The sequence below is a fragment of the Rhinichthys klamathensis genome, unplaced genomic scaffold (assembly GCF_029890125.1).
Source record: "Rhinichthys klamathensis goyatoka isolate OS25496 unplaced genomic scaffold, OSU_Roscu_1.1 h1tg000046l_1, whole genome shotgun sequence".
NCBI lineage: Eukaryota > Metazoa > Chordata > Actinopteri > Cypriniformes > Leuciscidae > Rhinichthys > Rhinichthys klamathensis.
This window is the reverse complement of record NW_026606593.1, coordinates 2,090,331-2,107,422: the sequence shown is the minus strand read 5'-3', so window position 1 is coordinate 2,107,422 and position 17,092 is coordinate 2,090,331. Positions and strand designations below refer to the sequence as shown.

Sequence of the window (17,092 nt, the reverse complement as noted above, 5' to 3'; positions counted from 1 at the left end):
AGGGCCAGATTAAGAGGCCCCTGGGCACAATGTCTTGTAGGTCCCCTCTTAGGCAGGCCAAATGTATATTTTGTCCAGGGACATTTTAATATGGCATTTACAGTTTTACTGATTTAAAAGTAACTTTGTTGTACTATGCTGGAGTAAAGTTCATAAATGGACGTTCTTTCCCATAGGAATTTGTAAAACTATGTTGGGTGGACCTCTGTGCCTCTAGGGGGGTTCGGGGGCATGCTCCCCCGCAAGAAAATGTTTTACATTTTAAGGTTAAATGCATCAATCTTGTGCTCTTTGAAGAGATCAAAATTAAGAGCTTCAACCCATGAACTGCTCGTTGAACAAAGAAAAAGCATTGATTTGTACCAGGACAATAAAGAGGGCATCTTTTTAGTTATGAGAGTCTCCGTCTGCATTACATTATCAATGATGTTTTAGGATGCCAAACAATTATTATAATAATGTAATAATGATTTATATAATTATTCCTATGACGTTAAATCCATTTAGCCTATAAATGTACTATATAAATGAAAATTAATATTTCAAAAGTATATTTTAGCCTACATTACACTATAATATAGGACAATTAAAATATTTTTGTCCTAATTTCTTCACTTGCAAGAAATAAACCCTTGAGCTTTTATTTAGGAGAAAACACCAGATAACCATCCTGATCGCGTGAGCAAAGTAATCACGCAGCGCAGACAGGATGCCTATTCTTAAAGTCTTGTGCTGTTTTATAAAGACACAAAGCCATATCATGGTTTTAATTTTAGTTCGTTGGCAAAATATAACGCTAGAGACCTTAATGTTAGGTTATACATTTTACATCTTTACATATGTGTTGGGAAAAGGGAGAAGAGAGAGTTCGGCAAAAGGCGGATTCGAACTCGGGTCGAGCGCATCAAAAGCTGCTTTCAAGCACTTAACGACCTACGCCACTGTAGCTATTTCGTAACGGGCGTCTTTTTGCTGAAAAGACAGGCACTTAGTGCAAATATACGCTCCGTTATAGAAAATGTTAAAAAAATATATGTTTTCTTCCCCTCGCTTGGGCCCCAAGTGCACATGGCAAACTTGCAATGAATACATTTTATCAGACCGGCCCTCGCAGCCTCGAAACACTACCGGCCCACCGGGAAAACTCCCGACTCTCCCGATTGCCACTCCGCTACTGATTATGGTCCAATTCTCACTATTAACTAACTAAACTACTTTAGCCTCATTAAACTCCTAATCACTGGTTTTTAATAGGCTAGTTAGTAAAGTAGTTGTTCGTTTGGGTATTGGGCAAGATTAAGGAATATGGTCATACAGAATAGGGCATTTGTGATTTATAAGTAATAATAAACAGCCAATATCCTAATATGCATGCTAATAAATAACTAGTTAATAGCGAGAATTCAACCGTAAAATAAAGTGTTACCATTAAAACTAAATTAATGAGTAGAAACAGTTAACTACATGTTAAATAGCACTACTGTTTGTTTATATGTATCATGCAGGGCTCCTAGCAACAGTACAATCCATTACGTGATGCTACTTTTCTCCGCGCTGGCTATAATGGACCAATCACAGGTGTTTGTGATCACTTCATTGAAAATCCTTTGGTAAAGATTGTAGGATCCATTTATTTTTTTTAATTTATTGTCATTTTAAAATCATTTTAGAAAATACGTTTAAACTACGATACATTTCAGCATACAGATGTTTAGACTAAAAATGTCCTTAGATATAAATAGACTGTAAAATATGAACGCAGCTCAGTAGGACAAGCCCGTAAAGCGCCCCCTGGAGTATCAATCCTGCGTTCTCCTTTTACCCACAATTCTGTGCGCCGGAGGTGTTCCGTGATTAAATAAGATGGCGGACTCCTCGGTAAGCATCTCCCAGTCAGTGTGGTTTTATGCATTTAGTGATGTTTTAAAACATTTCTCTGTTCCAATTGACCGCTGTCGTTTATAATGGCATTATGTCCCAATAGGTGGAAATCATTGAAGGGTGCCGTCTTCCCGTGCTGCGAAAAAATCAAGAAAATGAAGACGAGTGGCGTAAGTAAGAATGTAAACAAAAGACTCGCAGTCCATATTAAACTGTTCTGTCGGTTTATTTAATTAGGTTTATTCTTCTTACCGAACGTTAATCATTTGTTATAAAACGCGATGTGGTGATGGTATGCTTTACTGTATGTGATATGCAACTGAATGCTGTGTGATTTAAGTTAACTTACATATTCCAAGATTCACATGTAGAATACCATTGTTGTGCTATACTACGTTTTGTTAGAGAGAGGGCAAACGTGTTTTTTTGTTTGTTTTTTTGGTCTGCTGGTGATGTGAACACATGACATTGTTTAATTCCTTATTATTAAGTTAAAATCTTAATCCAGCAAAAAAAAAAAAAAGCCTGTGGTTGTAACTTAAGCTGGTTTCACATGAGTTCAAGCTGCTCCAGGCTGGTCTGGATGTGTGTGTTGCTGGACTATCAGCTGGTGGGGCCACATAGTTGACATCTAGCTGAAAAGCACATTTCTAACGGGATTCATCTGAAATACAATTTTCCTTGTTTGATATGAATGGATCCGATTTAAGCTTTCAGCTGTGTGAATGCTTCTTTATCCTTTTATTCCTTTAAAGCGCTGGCTGAAATTCTCAGTGTCAAAGACATTCCTGGGAGAAAGCTCTACTATGTCCACTATATTGACTGTGAGTATCAAACATTTACCTGAAAATTAGATAAATCAGTTGTACCTGCCTTACGAATACAGTTATATTTTCATATTACGATTCTTTTTGATGCAAGATTTGTTCAGCCTTTTTGCTAACTGCAAAGAAAATATACATTTTTTTGGGGGCAAGTCAACAAGCGACTGGATGAATGGGTGACTCCAGACCGGTTGGACTTGAAGAAGCTCCAGTTTCCCAAAAAGGAGGCAAAGACCCCTACGAAGAACGGCCTGCCGGGGTCTCGCCCCAGTTCTCCAGAGAGAGATGTGGTAAGAACGTCATTTCAAATCTGCCTGCGATGTTAGGATTTCTGAGATGAAATGTGACACGCCCCCACCTCAGTGATTGACCTTCATTTTGAAACATTGTGTCACAAGCGGTTGTTTACGTGCCATGTAATCCTTTACCATCCTCTCTTCCTTTCTGTTCAAATTCAGAGGAAGAGTCTAGATCTCAACGTTCAGTCTGCTTCAGCTCCATCAAGAGGCAAAACCCTCCCCACACCGGTACAGACAAACCTGCCCATTTACACTAATAAAACTCAATCTGTCAAGCAAGAGCTTTTAATCAGTGGGCTGAATTTAGTTTATAAAAACTCATTTCATATTTTCCAACAAGTGAGAGGGATGCAATTTTTGCCTCGACTCAATTTACATTCCCGATTATCAAGCAGCTTGAACATTTTATGTAATGATAATGTTACCACTATTAAAAGTTTTTCGTTCACAAACGTTTCTGTCATTAGTTACCCTCATGTTGTTCCAAACTTTCTTCTGTGGAACACAATAGAAGGTTCTGTGTGTGTGTGTGTGTCCATCCATACAATGAAAGTCAGTGTCAGTGATGTTCATTGTTGTTTTGGATCTTATTGACTTTTTCTATAAGGACAAAACTCTTCAAATTGTCGGCCCTTTTTTTAATTTTATTTTTTTATATCTTCCACAGATGAAAGCATTACAGGTTTAGAACAACATGAGAGTAAATGATGACAGAATTGTCCTTTTGGGGTGATCTGTCATTTTAATAAGATAATATTTTAAACATTATCCATCCCATACAGTTCTATATGTAAGATGTAGTATCTGTTTCAATTCATAGTATCTGTTGTAAAGTTGTTGTTGTTTTTCCCCTCCTAAAGAAATCTATTCAGTGTTTTCTCAAAATGTATGTACACTAATGGTCAAAAAGTCTGCATGGTTTCAAGGCTGCATTTGTTTAAACAAAAAATACAGTAAAAAAAATTAATATTGTGAAATATTATTGCAATTTAAAATAACTTTTCTAATTTAATGTATTTTCAAATGTAATTTATTCCGGTGATGAAAAGCTGATTTTTCAGCATCATTACTCCAGTCTTCAATTCTTGAATGTCACATGATCCTTCAGAAATCATTCTAATATGCTGATTTGGTGCTCAATGTTTAATAATATATGCATTTATATATTTGTCATTTATTCTTAAAGTATTTATATATTTAAAAATTATTTTTCTTTTCTTTTGTTTATTTGTTTAAAAAAATATGAAGCAGGAAAAAAAATCACATTTTACGAAATATAATGTGAGACTAAAGACTGGAGTAATGATGCTGGAAAAATTGCTTTGCCATCACAGGAATAGGCTAACATTTTAAAATAAATTTGAAAAGAAAATTGTTGTTTTAAATTGTAATGATATTTAACTGTTACCGTTTATACAACATTTGATTAAATTCTTGCAGCCTTGGTGAGCATAAGATGCTTCTTTGACCTATTGTAATAATAAAAAAAAAACTTAATTAAATTTAAATTTTAACTTGTAGTGAATATGAAAGCATTTATCATATATTCTCATCACTCATTACCAACATACTCATTACTTCCTGTAACCTTTCTTTTAGAACATAAGGTAAGTGACTGGAATTTACTCACATCAGCTGTTATTTGTGATTATTGTTATTCATACTTGGGTTTAAAGGATTGTTCAAGTCCGTAAACCTAAGTAAATAACAGTTGGTGAAAAAATCCCATAGATTTACACTAAAGCAGAGACCCAAGCCGTATCCAGGGACCAGAATATAGGATAATATCAGGTTCGGCGCTCCTATTGGTTTTTTATTTGAGTGTTGTTGTAGGAGAAGACACACTACAGGACTGTGCATCAAATCTTCTGACACTGACAGAATTTTGTCGGAAGTAAAATTTGATAAATTTGATTTAGTGACTAACGATTTACTAAATTAGTCTCAGACGGCCAAACCGTGGTCAAAATCGTACCGTGTGAACCCTGCCTAATGATGCGTTCAAGTCCTGGGAAGTTCATCTTTACGAGTTGGGAAGTTGTTTATGATGTCAAGTCACTTTCGTCAGAGCGAGATGGTGGTGTACCTTCTCTTATTTAACTACGCAGAAATACAGCAAGGTTTTTAAGCTCTACTTCTAGAAAAGTTCTTGAGGAACAAATAATGTGCGTCAGGTGTGTTTTGCTCTTATGTTTTGAATTAATTTATGAAGCCACTGTAAACTTTGTTACATGTTATTTTGTTATATTACAATGCTATTATATTTTGTGCAGGCAATTAGCTTATTTTGTTGTAAATCAAACAGCCTGGCAATGTCACTCTTTCTCACTGACACGCCTCCAACTGGTAAAGATCGGGGCTTAAAGAAAATCCAGAGCTTCCCACTAGTATTTACGACTTTGTGGTGGCGTTTATGTGCGTTCAACTTGTAAACACGACCTTTCTGACATTCTGCCTTCACGTGCTGTTGGAAATGTCCTACTTCCCACTTCTGTAGTCGTGATTACGAGCTTGTCGCGTTCAAGTGCTATGTTATTGGAAATAAATCATGGAGGACACTAGGTATAGTCTTGGGGGACTATTTCCTATTTCTTGGGGAAATCTTATTAAAGCCAAAATGAATTGAAGATATTTACATTGACATTGAATTGACAAACATAAACATTGACTGTGCTATCTAGAGAGTTAGCCTGCTGGCAATTCTGGATTTTCTGTCAAGTTCATGCTATTTTTGCTGTGTATTAAACATACAATGCTTCAAATGGTTATGTAAATATGAATTACTGCAAACGACAAGGCGATGTAGCTGTTGTGGAAAAAAACAAATAAAGAATACCAGTCAGCAATCGTTCTCACCTCGGCTATGTTTAAAATTTATGGCCAACTTGGAAACTCAAAATTGTCCGATTTTTCCAGTTACCGGTTGTAAATATGACTTGAAAGGGCATTTATGTCCAAATTCTGACTAGGAAACCCGTATTTACGATAATTCCGATAGCACGTGAAGGCAGCATAAATGTGTCGGATAAGAGGGACATGCAAATGTGCAGAGTGGTGGGTTTCCAGGAGAAGAGTTGAAAACCACTGATCTAGAATGACCTAGCGCATCTTAGCTAACATATAGAAATGCCTTTTTTCTTCGTTTTTTAATTATTATGGTGTTATTTAAGAATTTTGTGTTTTACTGTCTTTGCAGAGAAAAAGTGATTTGTTTTTCTGATTGCTCTTTCAGAAGAGAAAAGCAGAATCTGTGTCTTTGGCAACACAAGTTACAGCAGCGATTCCAGTGCCTTCACTTCCTAGCTCTGCAGAGGCAAGTCAGGCCTCGGTTTATCCAGCCATGAGGGACTCCTCCTTCAGCATTAAATCCAGAGAAGAACATGAGCCGCTCACCTCTCTCTCCACGGTAAAAAAAAGACCCTTTTTTTTGCGTTGAAATGAATCATGGTGTCTGTTTAATCTGTCACAGGAGTTAAATAGCTGCTATTTAATTATCAGAATACAAAGAACATGTTGACAGCTTATACATTTTGACTTTGCTTTTTTCTTCTTGAAGAATGGAACAACACGTCGTCTTATTCCTTCTCAGCCAGGGAGAAAAAGGAAAAATTGTGGAGGAACGGATGAGGTAGTTTTACCATTTTTTAAATCTCTATCAAATCTTAAAATGGCTGAATCCCAAGTTTTGATTATCACTCATTTTTAATACATTCTTACAAATATCACACATTTTATTGTTATTTACCTAGAAGTTGCTAGCATAAAGTTATCATATCTTGTTGGTTAGCATGAATCTGGGTGTGTGTATCTTCAAAAGAATGTAAACAAGTAAATATAAAGTGATCTAAAAAAAACGTTGTGTTTTTCTCCACTTGTGTTTTTCTGTTAGATGGTAAAGGTGTTCCAGAATAACAACCCTCGCTGCTCCACCGTCTATTTGCCACCAGGAGAGGTCCGGCTCCTTTACTTCCAATTGCCTTGATTGTGTGTCTGTTAAAGTGGAGGCATTTAGGAGAGGCTATTTAGAGAAAAGTATGAAACTCAAACTATAGAAATTTAGCTAAAAAGCCATTGGATCTCATAAATGCAAGAGTCATGGAAGATAATAGTATTTCTTTTTTCAGTGAATTGAGTAATAGTAAATGAGTAATTCCTGCTATTTACAGTGATAGCAAGATTTCCCTCGAGATATGATAAAGTTCAGAGTTTTTTTTTTAATGCACAGGACATCTGCTTTTGTCATTGACTGCTGTTAGATCTCTCTAACTCTACTCTCTGCTCTCAGGATTCGCAGGACAGTTCTGATGGTATTCCCTCTGCCCCTCGCATGACTGGTAGTTTGGTGTCGGACCGCTCACACGATGACATCGTCACGCGAATGAAGAACATAGACTGTATCGAGCTGGGCCGGCACAGGCTAAAGCCGTGGTACTTTTCTCCATACCCACAGGAGCTCACCACCCTCCCCATCCTCTACCTTTGTGAATTTTGTCTTAAGTACCTCAAGAGCCTCAAGTGTCTCCAGAGGCATCTGGTAAGAGCTCAAGGACTGTAGTTAGACTGCTTTAGATAAACTGTCAAACCCTCTTACAGCATCATATTGGTGTCTGTTTTCATCTCAGTAAAACTGCACCAAAAAAAAACATACACTACTGTTCAAAAGTTTTTGAAAAAAATACTTTTATTCAGCAAGAACACAATTAATCAATTAAATTGATCAAAAGTGATAATTTATGTTACAAAATATTTTAATTTCAAATAAATGCTGCTATTTTAAACTATATTCATTAAATAACCCTGAAAAAATATATCCCAGTTTCCACAAGAACATGAAGCGGCAAAACTGTTTTCAACTTTGATAATACAGGTGAAACTCGAAAAATTAGAATATCGTGCAAAAGTTCATTTATGTCAGTAATTCAACTTAAAAGGTGGAACTAATATATTATATAGACTCATTGCATGCAAAGTGAGATATTTCAAGCCTTTATTTGTTATAATTTTGATGATTATGGCTTACAGCTTATGAAAACCTTTTCACAATATTCAATTTTTTAATTTGGGGTTTTCATAAGCTATACGCCATAATTATCAAAATTATAACAAATAAAGGCTTGAAATATCTCACTTTGCATGTAATGAGTCTATATAATTAGTTTCACCTGTACATGTTTCTTGAGCACCAAATCATCATATTAGAATGATTTCTGAAGGATCATGTGACAGTGAAGACTGGAGTAATGATGCTGAAAATTCAGCTTCACATCACAGGAATAAATTACATTTTTAAAATATATTCTAAAATAAAACTGCTATTTTAAATTGTAATATTTCACAATATTATTTTTTTCACTATATTTTTGATCAACTAAATGCATTCTTGGTGAAAAGAGACTTATTAAAATGTAAAAAAAAAAAAAAATCTTTTGAACTGGAGTGTATCTTTTGTAAAAAACAACAACAACATAAACCTTCCATCATATTTTAGTTTTGATGGTTTAATGCAAGGTACATTGCACATGAGTGTCATTTATGTGGGGGGGAAAAAACAAGGCATATAGTCTACCTAATTTGGTTCTAAGGTAATGTTGATATAACAGTCACAACAGATGTTTTATAGACTGTTCTATATTTGAATTGCTTATGTCCTTTATTTGTGCAGGTCAAACTATTCTTACAGGTCAATTTGTCAAGCTGTACTTGCATCTGGCGATGTTCTTACATTATTTAGCTGATTACATTACAGGTATTATTATTAAATTCAGTCTAATGAGATGTTTCAATCACAGTTAATCAAAACCCGATATTTCATATAATCAGTTTACCATAATCAGATTAATTTTTTTTTATTTACCTGATTTGCCGCTTACACTTCTTTTTTGGGTTGAAAGGCACCTGAGCACAGACACACTTAAAACAACAAGCTTTAGTGTGTTCTTGGCTTAAGCAACATACCCACAGATAACTGTCACCTCTCTATAACTATTACAGACAAAATGCAACCTTCGACACCCTCCAGGAAATGAGATCTATCGCAAAGGAACTATATCATTTTTTGAAATAGATGGCAGGAAAAACAAGGTGGGTAACCTCTAGTTTGTTATAATTTGCTTTAAACTGACTTATCGTGTGTGTGTGAGGTGAGTGAGAATAATCTTAGTGTATTTCTATTTTGAATGGGTGGAAAGATCACCATTTTAACTGAACGCATGAATGTCAGGGAATAGAAATATATTCATGAATATGAGACAATTGCCATTTTGTCTAAAATCTAGGTCACCTGAAATTGCCAAGTTTTTGCAAATGATAGCATTCAGCACTTTACTGCAGGGCCGTAACCACCATAGACGTTGAGGGGGATTGAGACGTAGAAATAGTCAAATTGTCCACACACCCCCCGCCTCCAATATTTGAAATTCTTGCTCTGCTATGCTGTACTCCATTACGCAGCGCTCTGCATGTTGCTACAATGACAAAAGTGTTTGGTTACACTTCATTTTAAGGTGTCAGTGTTAGTGTAATTATACATTTAAAGGGATACTCCACTTTTTTTGGAAATAGGCTCATTTTACAACTCCCTCAGAGTTAAACTGTTGAGTTTTACCGTTTTTGAATCCATTCAGCCGATCTCCGGTTCTGACGGTACCACTTTTAGCATAGCTTAGCATACATCATTGAAGTGGACAAGACCATTAGCAGTTCTCAAACAAAAATCACCAAAGAGTTTCGATATTTTTCCTATTTAAAACTTGACTCTTCTGTAGTTACATCGTGCACTAAGACCGACGGAAAATGTAAAGTTGCGATTTTCTAGGCTGATATGGCTAGGAACTATACTCTCATTCCTGCATAATAATCAAGAAACTTTACTGCCGTACCATGAGAGCAGCAGGCGTAATGATATGACGCAGCGCTTGAAAATAGGCTACCTTCCGTCAACACAACGGAACTATTTTCAGGCGCTGCGTCATATCATTATGCCTGCTGCACTCATGGTACGGCAGTAAAGTTTTTTTATTACTACGCAGGAATGAGAGTATAGTTCCTAGCCATATCAGCCTAGAAAATCGCAACTTTACATTTTCCGTCGGTCTTAGTGCACGATGTAACTACAGAAGAGTCAAGTTTTAAATAGGAAAAATATCGAAACTCTTTGGTGATTTTTGTTTGAGAACTGCTAATGGTCTTGTCCACTTCAATGATGTATGCTAAGCTATGCTAAAAGTGGTACCGCCAGAACCGGAGATCGGCTGAATGGATTCAAAAACGTTTAAACTCAACAGTTTACCTCTGGGGGAGTTGTAAAATGAGCCTATTTCCAAAAAAGTGCAGTATCCCTTTAAGTACTGAGTATTTACTATAGGGTTAGGTTTAGGATTAGGGTTTGGCTTATTTTATGCATTACTTGTAGTCATTAATACAGCAACTACATGTGACGTATAACAAGGACTAATAGAAGTAAAAGTGTTACCAAGGGTTTAAAAGTACACTTTTTAGTCTGGTCTGCCTCAGCGGTCTAACTACGCTTGTCAATGTCAAACTGATTGAGATGGCCAATCAAATCAAAGTAGGCAGGGTTTCTGTTCACAGAAGCAGAGTGTGAAGTACAGCGCAGCGTCAGTTTAACATTGAAAGAGAGTGAGGTAATGCATGTCAACTGTTTTACGATAGAAATGTTAAACGACCAATAGTAACATCAAGGGATCTAAACTACTCGACTTTTTTCTCAAATATGGCCGTTTTGAATTGAAAACATATTTGATTCATGTAATTCCTAACTGAGTATGACGAGACAAGAAACGCTTTACGTTTTCGGCATGTAAGGCATGCAAATAAAGGTACCTGTCCATATTTCAATGCAAATTTATGCAAATGTTACGTGCCGCTACGCGTGGGTTGTTTTTTTCCCCCATGTTTTATAAATTTTCTACTATGAAATAGCCAGTTAAATAAAGGCTTTTTATTAATTCCTAAGAAGAGTGCCTTGGATTTCCTTCTACTACATGTCATTGAATTCCCGACCCCAAAGAGCACCTTCACACACTTTTTTGAACTACTTTTTTGAACTCCTTGAGCACCCTGGACACTTTTTTTCCTTTTATGCAAATGTTATTTGCGAATGGTTCAAAATTATTAATTTCCCAACTAGAATTAGACCTATATTTTCCTTCACTGTTCTATTTCTTTATGCTTTCTAAAAAATTGTTGACCCTATTAAACCAAGACATGGTTACGGCCGTAATTTACTGGAGCTGGTATGGTTAAACTAACATGTTGGTTTGTGATGCACATGTTTATGGAAATATATTTCTTGATGGCCTGTTAAAATCTGTTTTTTTCCTTCTCCTATTGCACAGACATATTCCCAAAATTTGTGTTTATTGGCCAAATGCTTCCTGGACCACAAGACCCTGTACTATGACACGGATCCTTTCCTCTTCTATGTTATGACAGAGTATGACTCGAAGGGTTTCCACATAGTCGGCTACTTCTCCAAGGTATAATGTAGCTTTGCTTCCATCAGTGCACTGATATTCTAAGTGTTTTACAATTTTGGCTAGTCCCCTTTTTTGTATGATAGGCTTGCTTGCATTGTGTTTTCATTGGCTGTGTTTTCCCCTCCCATTAAAGGAAAAGGAATCAACAGAGGATTATAATGTAGCCTGCATTTTGACTTTACCACCTTACCAGAGAAGAGGCTATGGCAAACTACTAATCGAGTTTAGTGAGTAATCATACAGTTATGTCTTTTTACTTGGCAACATAGAATGTGATCACATAAGGATTTTTTTTTATTATTATTATTTTATTTTTACTATGCGTTGAAAGTTATAGCTTGCTATCTCAGAATAATGTGTAGGTCGTATAAGCAAACAAACATTTTTTAGTTTTTGTTCACATCTGTCAGGTTATGAGCTCTCAAAAGTGGAAGGAAAGACCGGTACTCCAGAGAAGCCTCTGTCGGATCTGGGTCTGCTCTCTTATCGCTCTTACTGGTCTCAAACTATTCTGGAGATCCTCATGAACCTCAAGTCAGAGAATGGAGAACGGCCACAGATCACCATCAAGTAAGGATCTTCTTCTTTAACCTCACTATCAAAAATCAGAACCATAAAGTGTATGTGGGGGGATTTTACTTAATCTCACTCTTTTCTTTTTCTCCGTAAAGAAATTTATTTTCATATTTTTTTGTATTATGACATTAATTTATTGGCAATTAGCATACACCCTAGTGTTCTCTCAGACCTCTATTTGAGATTCTCTGCAGTGTGTATTTGAATAAAAGAAGTATATAATCTGCGTGTTTCAGAGCGTCACTATATTCTTAAATGCGAGTAGCTTATGATATGGTGTTTTAAAAATCTCAGTGGTTTACATTAAATGTATCGCACTCCAACTCTGCAAGTGCTGAGAGTTTAACATGCATTTGGGAGCATAATATGCTGCAGTTATGCTTTTTCACCTTTCGTATAATTTCCAACATTTTTTGTGGATATATGATAATAGATTTGTAATGAGAAGTGGATGTAAACTAGACAGATCTTCCTGGAGTTTTCTGCCAAAAATAAAAGCTTGAGGGTTTAACTCTTGCAAGTGAAGAAATTCAGTTCTAAGTATTGTAATTTTACTAATTAAAGTAGTAATGATAATATACTTATGAAATATATATTTTTTTAATTTTACAATGCAGTTGTATTGCAATAGTAATATACATTATGTCTGTCATAATATAATAATAATGTTGTGAGGTATCTCAGACAGAGTTTCGGTTGATAGAAAATGGTATTAAATATTAATATTTAAGATATTGTACAAAGAACAGTATTGACACCCCACCCCTAATTATCATTACTGTAAGGATAAAAAATCTTTTTAATTTGAATTTTATTAGAGATATATTGAATTGTAAGTGTATGTACATGATAATATTAGTTGTACTGCCTTTAGTTTATGCAGATTTTAATACTAATTTAATTTTAAAAAAGAGTCTTGACCTGATGATTCCCATGATTTTTCTTGCAATAATGAGAATCTAATGATAAACTTGTTAAATGTGTTTAATTCTCAAAGTGTATTACAATGTGGAATGCAAAATAATTGACTTTTCCTTTGATTTGGGGGTCAGATACGACCCAGAAATGTCTTCCAGAGATTTACCACATCCATTATGATGGCTCAGTTTAAAAAAGCTTGTAATGAACATGTTTTTAACATTATTTGTGATTCTCTCAGTGAAATCAGTGAGATTACCAGTGTCAAGAAAGAGGATGTGATCTCAACTCTTCAATACCTCAACCTCATCAATTATTATAAGGTAAGCGATGGCTTGGGATGTGCTTCAGATTTCCCATCAACCCTAATTGTTAATATATCATTACAATTGGTGGTTTTCTCATTTTTGTTTAAGTTTATTGAGCTTGATTGATCTCCTTGCAGGGTCAGTATATCCTCACCCTATCAGAGGACATAGTGGAAGGTCATGAGCGGGCCATGCAGAAGCGTCACCTCCGTATCGACTCCAAATGTTTGCATTTCACTCCTAAAGACTGGAGTAAAAGGGGCAAGTGGTAAAGACTGGAGGAGGACTGCTAGCACCCAGCTAACACGTCACATCCCGCTCACAGAGCAATTCAGTTCAAGAGACTGTAGCTGTTCCACAAACAGACCTGACCTGAAAATGTGTGTGTACAAGAAGACAAACACAGTGTAATATTGTTAAAGATTCCACTGTCCACATCTGCATGTTATGTGACTGACGTTTACACATTTTTATATTCTGTGAAATTAATGTTAGTCTGTTATTTGTCCGTATGTGAGAATGGAAAATTGTATTCGATAGGTCCTCTTAGATGCCTATATTTATGGTCTGTGCCATGTTTTATTACTCTGACCAACAACAGTATTATACACACAGTGATCAGTGCTCTGTAAAGTGATATGACCTTGTTTATTTTCATTGACTTCCGTGATACAAGCGGCAGAAACCATTGGTGACAGGATGTAGGTTTTCCCAGCTATGTGACAAATAAATAAGCAGCGATTTTCAAGAGCAACTACAAATGCCAGTGAAGACACGTGATCCATCTCGTGTGTCAAGACTGAGAAGGTAATCATATATCAGTTGGTGTATGTAGTTGATTTAATGTTAAATCAAGGATACTTGCCACATGCAAAATTGCCGGCTTTTTTTGTTGTTGTTGAAGAAATGGCTTCCCTTTTGTTTTCACTTTTGTAATCAAACTGAGTTTTTTCCAGAGTACATCAGACAGTCTTCCAGCCTGAATGCTCTCTTGGATCCAGATAGCCCTCGACTTGCACATAGTTTTTTCTTGTATTATACGTTTTATGCACTGATTCCATTTTTAATATTCCTTTTCTCCAGAAAGTCTAATAGGAGAAAGAAAGCTGATTCGATTTCAACAACATGGAAATCTGTTAATGGCTTAAATGTGATTAGGCAACTAATAGTGGGGTTTTTTTCCCGCTAAAGAAAAAACATTTTGGAGAGATAGGGTTATTTAAATGGAATCTGTACATATGTAAGATATAAAAAAGAGGCTATGCCATTGTGGCCATGAATATGCGGCCAAAACAGAGACGTTTCCTATAAACAACTGGCAATTTGGTTGTGTTGAGTACTAGCCTCTATTTAATATAAATTTAAACTACTACATATGCTTACTCTTAACGTCTCTGTCTTGCCGACACATGAAATTCGCTGCTTGTTTGCATAAAGTTCAACTCTTGTCAGCTTTGCTTTGCTGGGCAGGCCTACATCCTGACGCCAATGGCCAGTGTGTCGCTGGAGGTCGGCAGCTCTCCATTGAAAATGAATCCAATCACACTTTATTGCGTGTCACTGGTGGAGTGAACTGGGCTGGAATGGTGCTTTACAGTGTCATCGTGTCTGTATATAATATACTACACGTAAAATAAATGTCTTTTCTACGCGGTATGGTATGTGTCTAGATCAAATGCGCATGGATGTATTTGGATACGTATTACGTGCACATTTATTACTTTTTTTTTTTTTTTTTACTGAATGTAAACCAGCAAACTGCACAAAATTGTTGTATTTTAGGTAAATTTTTTTTTTTTTTACATGTCTATTGTTAGAAATAGTAGCTTGAAAGTATTTAGCTAAAGTAATTTTCTGGCATTTTAAAATGTATCTTACCCTTGGTTTTTTTAGCCTACTAGCTAGCTTACCGAACCTGCTGACTTTATAAATCTATATAAAATAAAAACGGATAACAAAATAGATCCACACCCTTTGCAAAATCTGAAAATGTTAATAATTCAATTTACTGAATAAGATATTTTACATAAAAGATGTTTACATATAGTCCACAAGAAAAAAAAAATGCTGAATTTATAAAATTGTAAAATAATGTAATTAAATTAATAATTATTATTAACAATAATTAAAATTGTAAAAAAATGCTGAATTTATAAAATTGTAAAATAATTATATTGTAAAATAATATAATTAAAATTGTAAAATAATAATTTTTAATTGTTCAAAAGTTTCTGTACCCTTGATTCTTAGTACTTACCCGGATGATCCACGGTGGTTGTTCTTGAGTCCCTTGTTTGTCCTGAGCAGTTAAACTGCCCAATGTTCTACAGAAAAATCCTCCAGTTTTCCAGCATCTTTTGCATATTTGAACCCTTTCCAGCAGTGACTATGATTTTGAGATCCATCTTTTCACACTGAGGACAATTGTGGATAAAAACCTTCCCGTATCATCTCATCAGTTTTAATACATTATAAAACTTTGCAATATGTGGTTATAACTATTAACAGTATGATGTTTTATAACACACAAACACATTATATCTTCTTAAATTAGAGTGAATTATCATTCTCAGAGCATTTTTATATTCTAGGTGAGCTATTCCTTTAACTTACATAAGTGTAAGTCTCCACTGCCTGCATAGTAACAGTAAATCCTACTGTGAATGTTGCACAGAATCAGAAAAGCTGTTAATTCTGTTAATTCCAGGTTGCAATAGCTCTGCCCTTACGTGGCCTCGTGGGTTATGAGACCTTTTTACCACACTTTAAACTGTTGTGATGCTGTGCTGTGAACAAAGTTAAAAGATGTTACCGTGTAGACTCACTATCCAGAGTTCATTATCAGGACTGAAGTGAATGACCTGGACTCTATCGGCCGGGTGATTTCAGTTAAGTGTTTTCTCATAACCACAAAAGAAGACACTCAGTTTGTTCTGTTCCATCTTAAAATGTATCATACGTTCATTTAAATCTCATAACATTCATAACTTTTACATTATAACAGTGCAGTATTTTGTCCTGTCAAAGGTTTAGACTTTTAAATTATTGACAGATATACAGTATATTAGATATTTCCTCCAAGAAAAAGATTACACAATGGAAAAAAGAGCACTTTTTCAAAGCCACACGGTGACGTGTTCATTCACAAAGGCTTTTCTGTTTCATACTCACAACAATCTTCTTAAAAACAGCAGCTTGTTTGTCTGAGTCCCACATCCAACACATAACTTTCAAACACACGCTGTAAAGGAATTCAAGTAGCTGTTATCTTTGTCTATCACAACACAGGACAATATTTAATAATGTTAATAATAATAAGAAACCATACATGTTTGAAAACTTGAATAAAACTTGAGAGACAGCCATAACTTGTGTAAAACTTGACGTAATAAATGTTTTTTTTTTTACAGTCTACTACCTACCCCCCCCCCCCCCTCTCTCTCTCTCTCTCTCTCTCTCTCTCTCTCTCTCTCTCTCTCTCTCTCTCTCTCTCTCTCTCTCTCTCTCTCTCTCTCTCTCACACACACACACACACACACTGAACAGCGCATTTATAAACGCCTGTGACGTCAGTCGAGCGGCTCAGCCTCGGGGATGAAGATGGTTCTCATCAAAGAATAGTGAGTGTTACATTTATTTTTATTCATTTATTTTATAGATGTTTATGTTGCCTTATTTGATATTGAATAGTTTGTATTCCAATTTACCTATGCTGCTAGATCTCTACATAGTTTGCGTGACTTTTACATGTTGTGTGAACAGTGATGATGATGATGTTGATGATAATG

The 17,092-nt window shown here is 35.6% G+C and overlaps 2 protein-coding genes across 3 annotated transcripts in view; both read left to right on the top strand.

Moving 5' to 3' along the window:
- Window positions 1-1,848: 1,848 nt before the first annotated feature.
- Window positions 1,849-13,865, top strand: kat5b (K(lysine) acetyltransferase 5b). Of its 2 annotated transcripts, XM_056247346.1 has the most exons (15): window positions 1,849-1,878; window positions 1,985-2,051; window positions 2,637-2,705; window positions 2,859-2,995; window positions 3,164-3,232; window positions 6,237-6,410; window positions 6,561-6,632; window positions 6,894-6,956; window positions 7,290-7,538; window positions 8,996-9,085; window positions 11,362-11,502; window positions 11,636-11,729; window positions 11,913-12,072; window positions 13,238-13,319; window positions 13,442-13,865. In XM_056247346.1, the coding sequence occupies exons 1-15, from the start codon at window positions 1,864-1,866 to the stop codon at window positions 13,574-13,576; spliced, it is 1,617 nt and encodes a 538-aa protein (XP_056103321.1). In that variant the 5' UTR covers window positions 1,849-1,863; the 3' UTR covers window positions 13,577-13,865. The 2 variants fall into 2 exon arrangements, with proteins under 2 accessions (XP_056103321.1, XP_056103322.1); XM_056247347.1 differs by lacking the exon at window positions 3,164-3,232.
- Window positions 13,866-16,845: 2,980 nt separating this feature from the next.
- The window catches only part of LOC130082491 (phosphatidylinositol transfer protein beta isoform-like), a 29,165-nt gene continuing 28,918 nt past the window's right edge, over window positions 16,846-17,092 (top strand). The window contains exon 1 of the mRNA XM_056247345.1: window positions 16,846-16,924. Within this exon, the coding sequence (XP_056103320.1) occupies window positions 16,899-16,924 (26 nt within the window). The 5' untranslated portion in view covers window positions 16,846-16,898. The remainder of the gene's footprint in view (window positions 16,925-17,092) is intronic.

What these genes read in the sequence shown, in the direction of transcription:
- kat5b (XM_056247346.1), top strand. An exon ending in AGAAAATGAAGACGAGTGGC is followed by an intron (nt 2,052 to 2,636) that starts GTAAGTAAGAAT and finishes ATTCCTTTAAAG; the next exon opens with CGCTGGCTGAAATTCTCAGT. An exon ending in CGCTCACCTCTCTCTCCACG is followed by an intron (nt 6,411 to 6,560) that starts GTAAAAAAAAGA and finishes TTCTTCTTGAAG; the next exon opens with AATGGAACAACACGTCGTCT.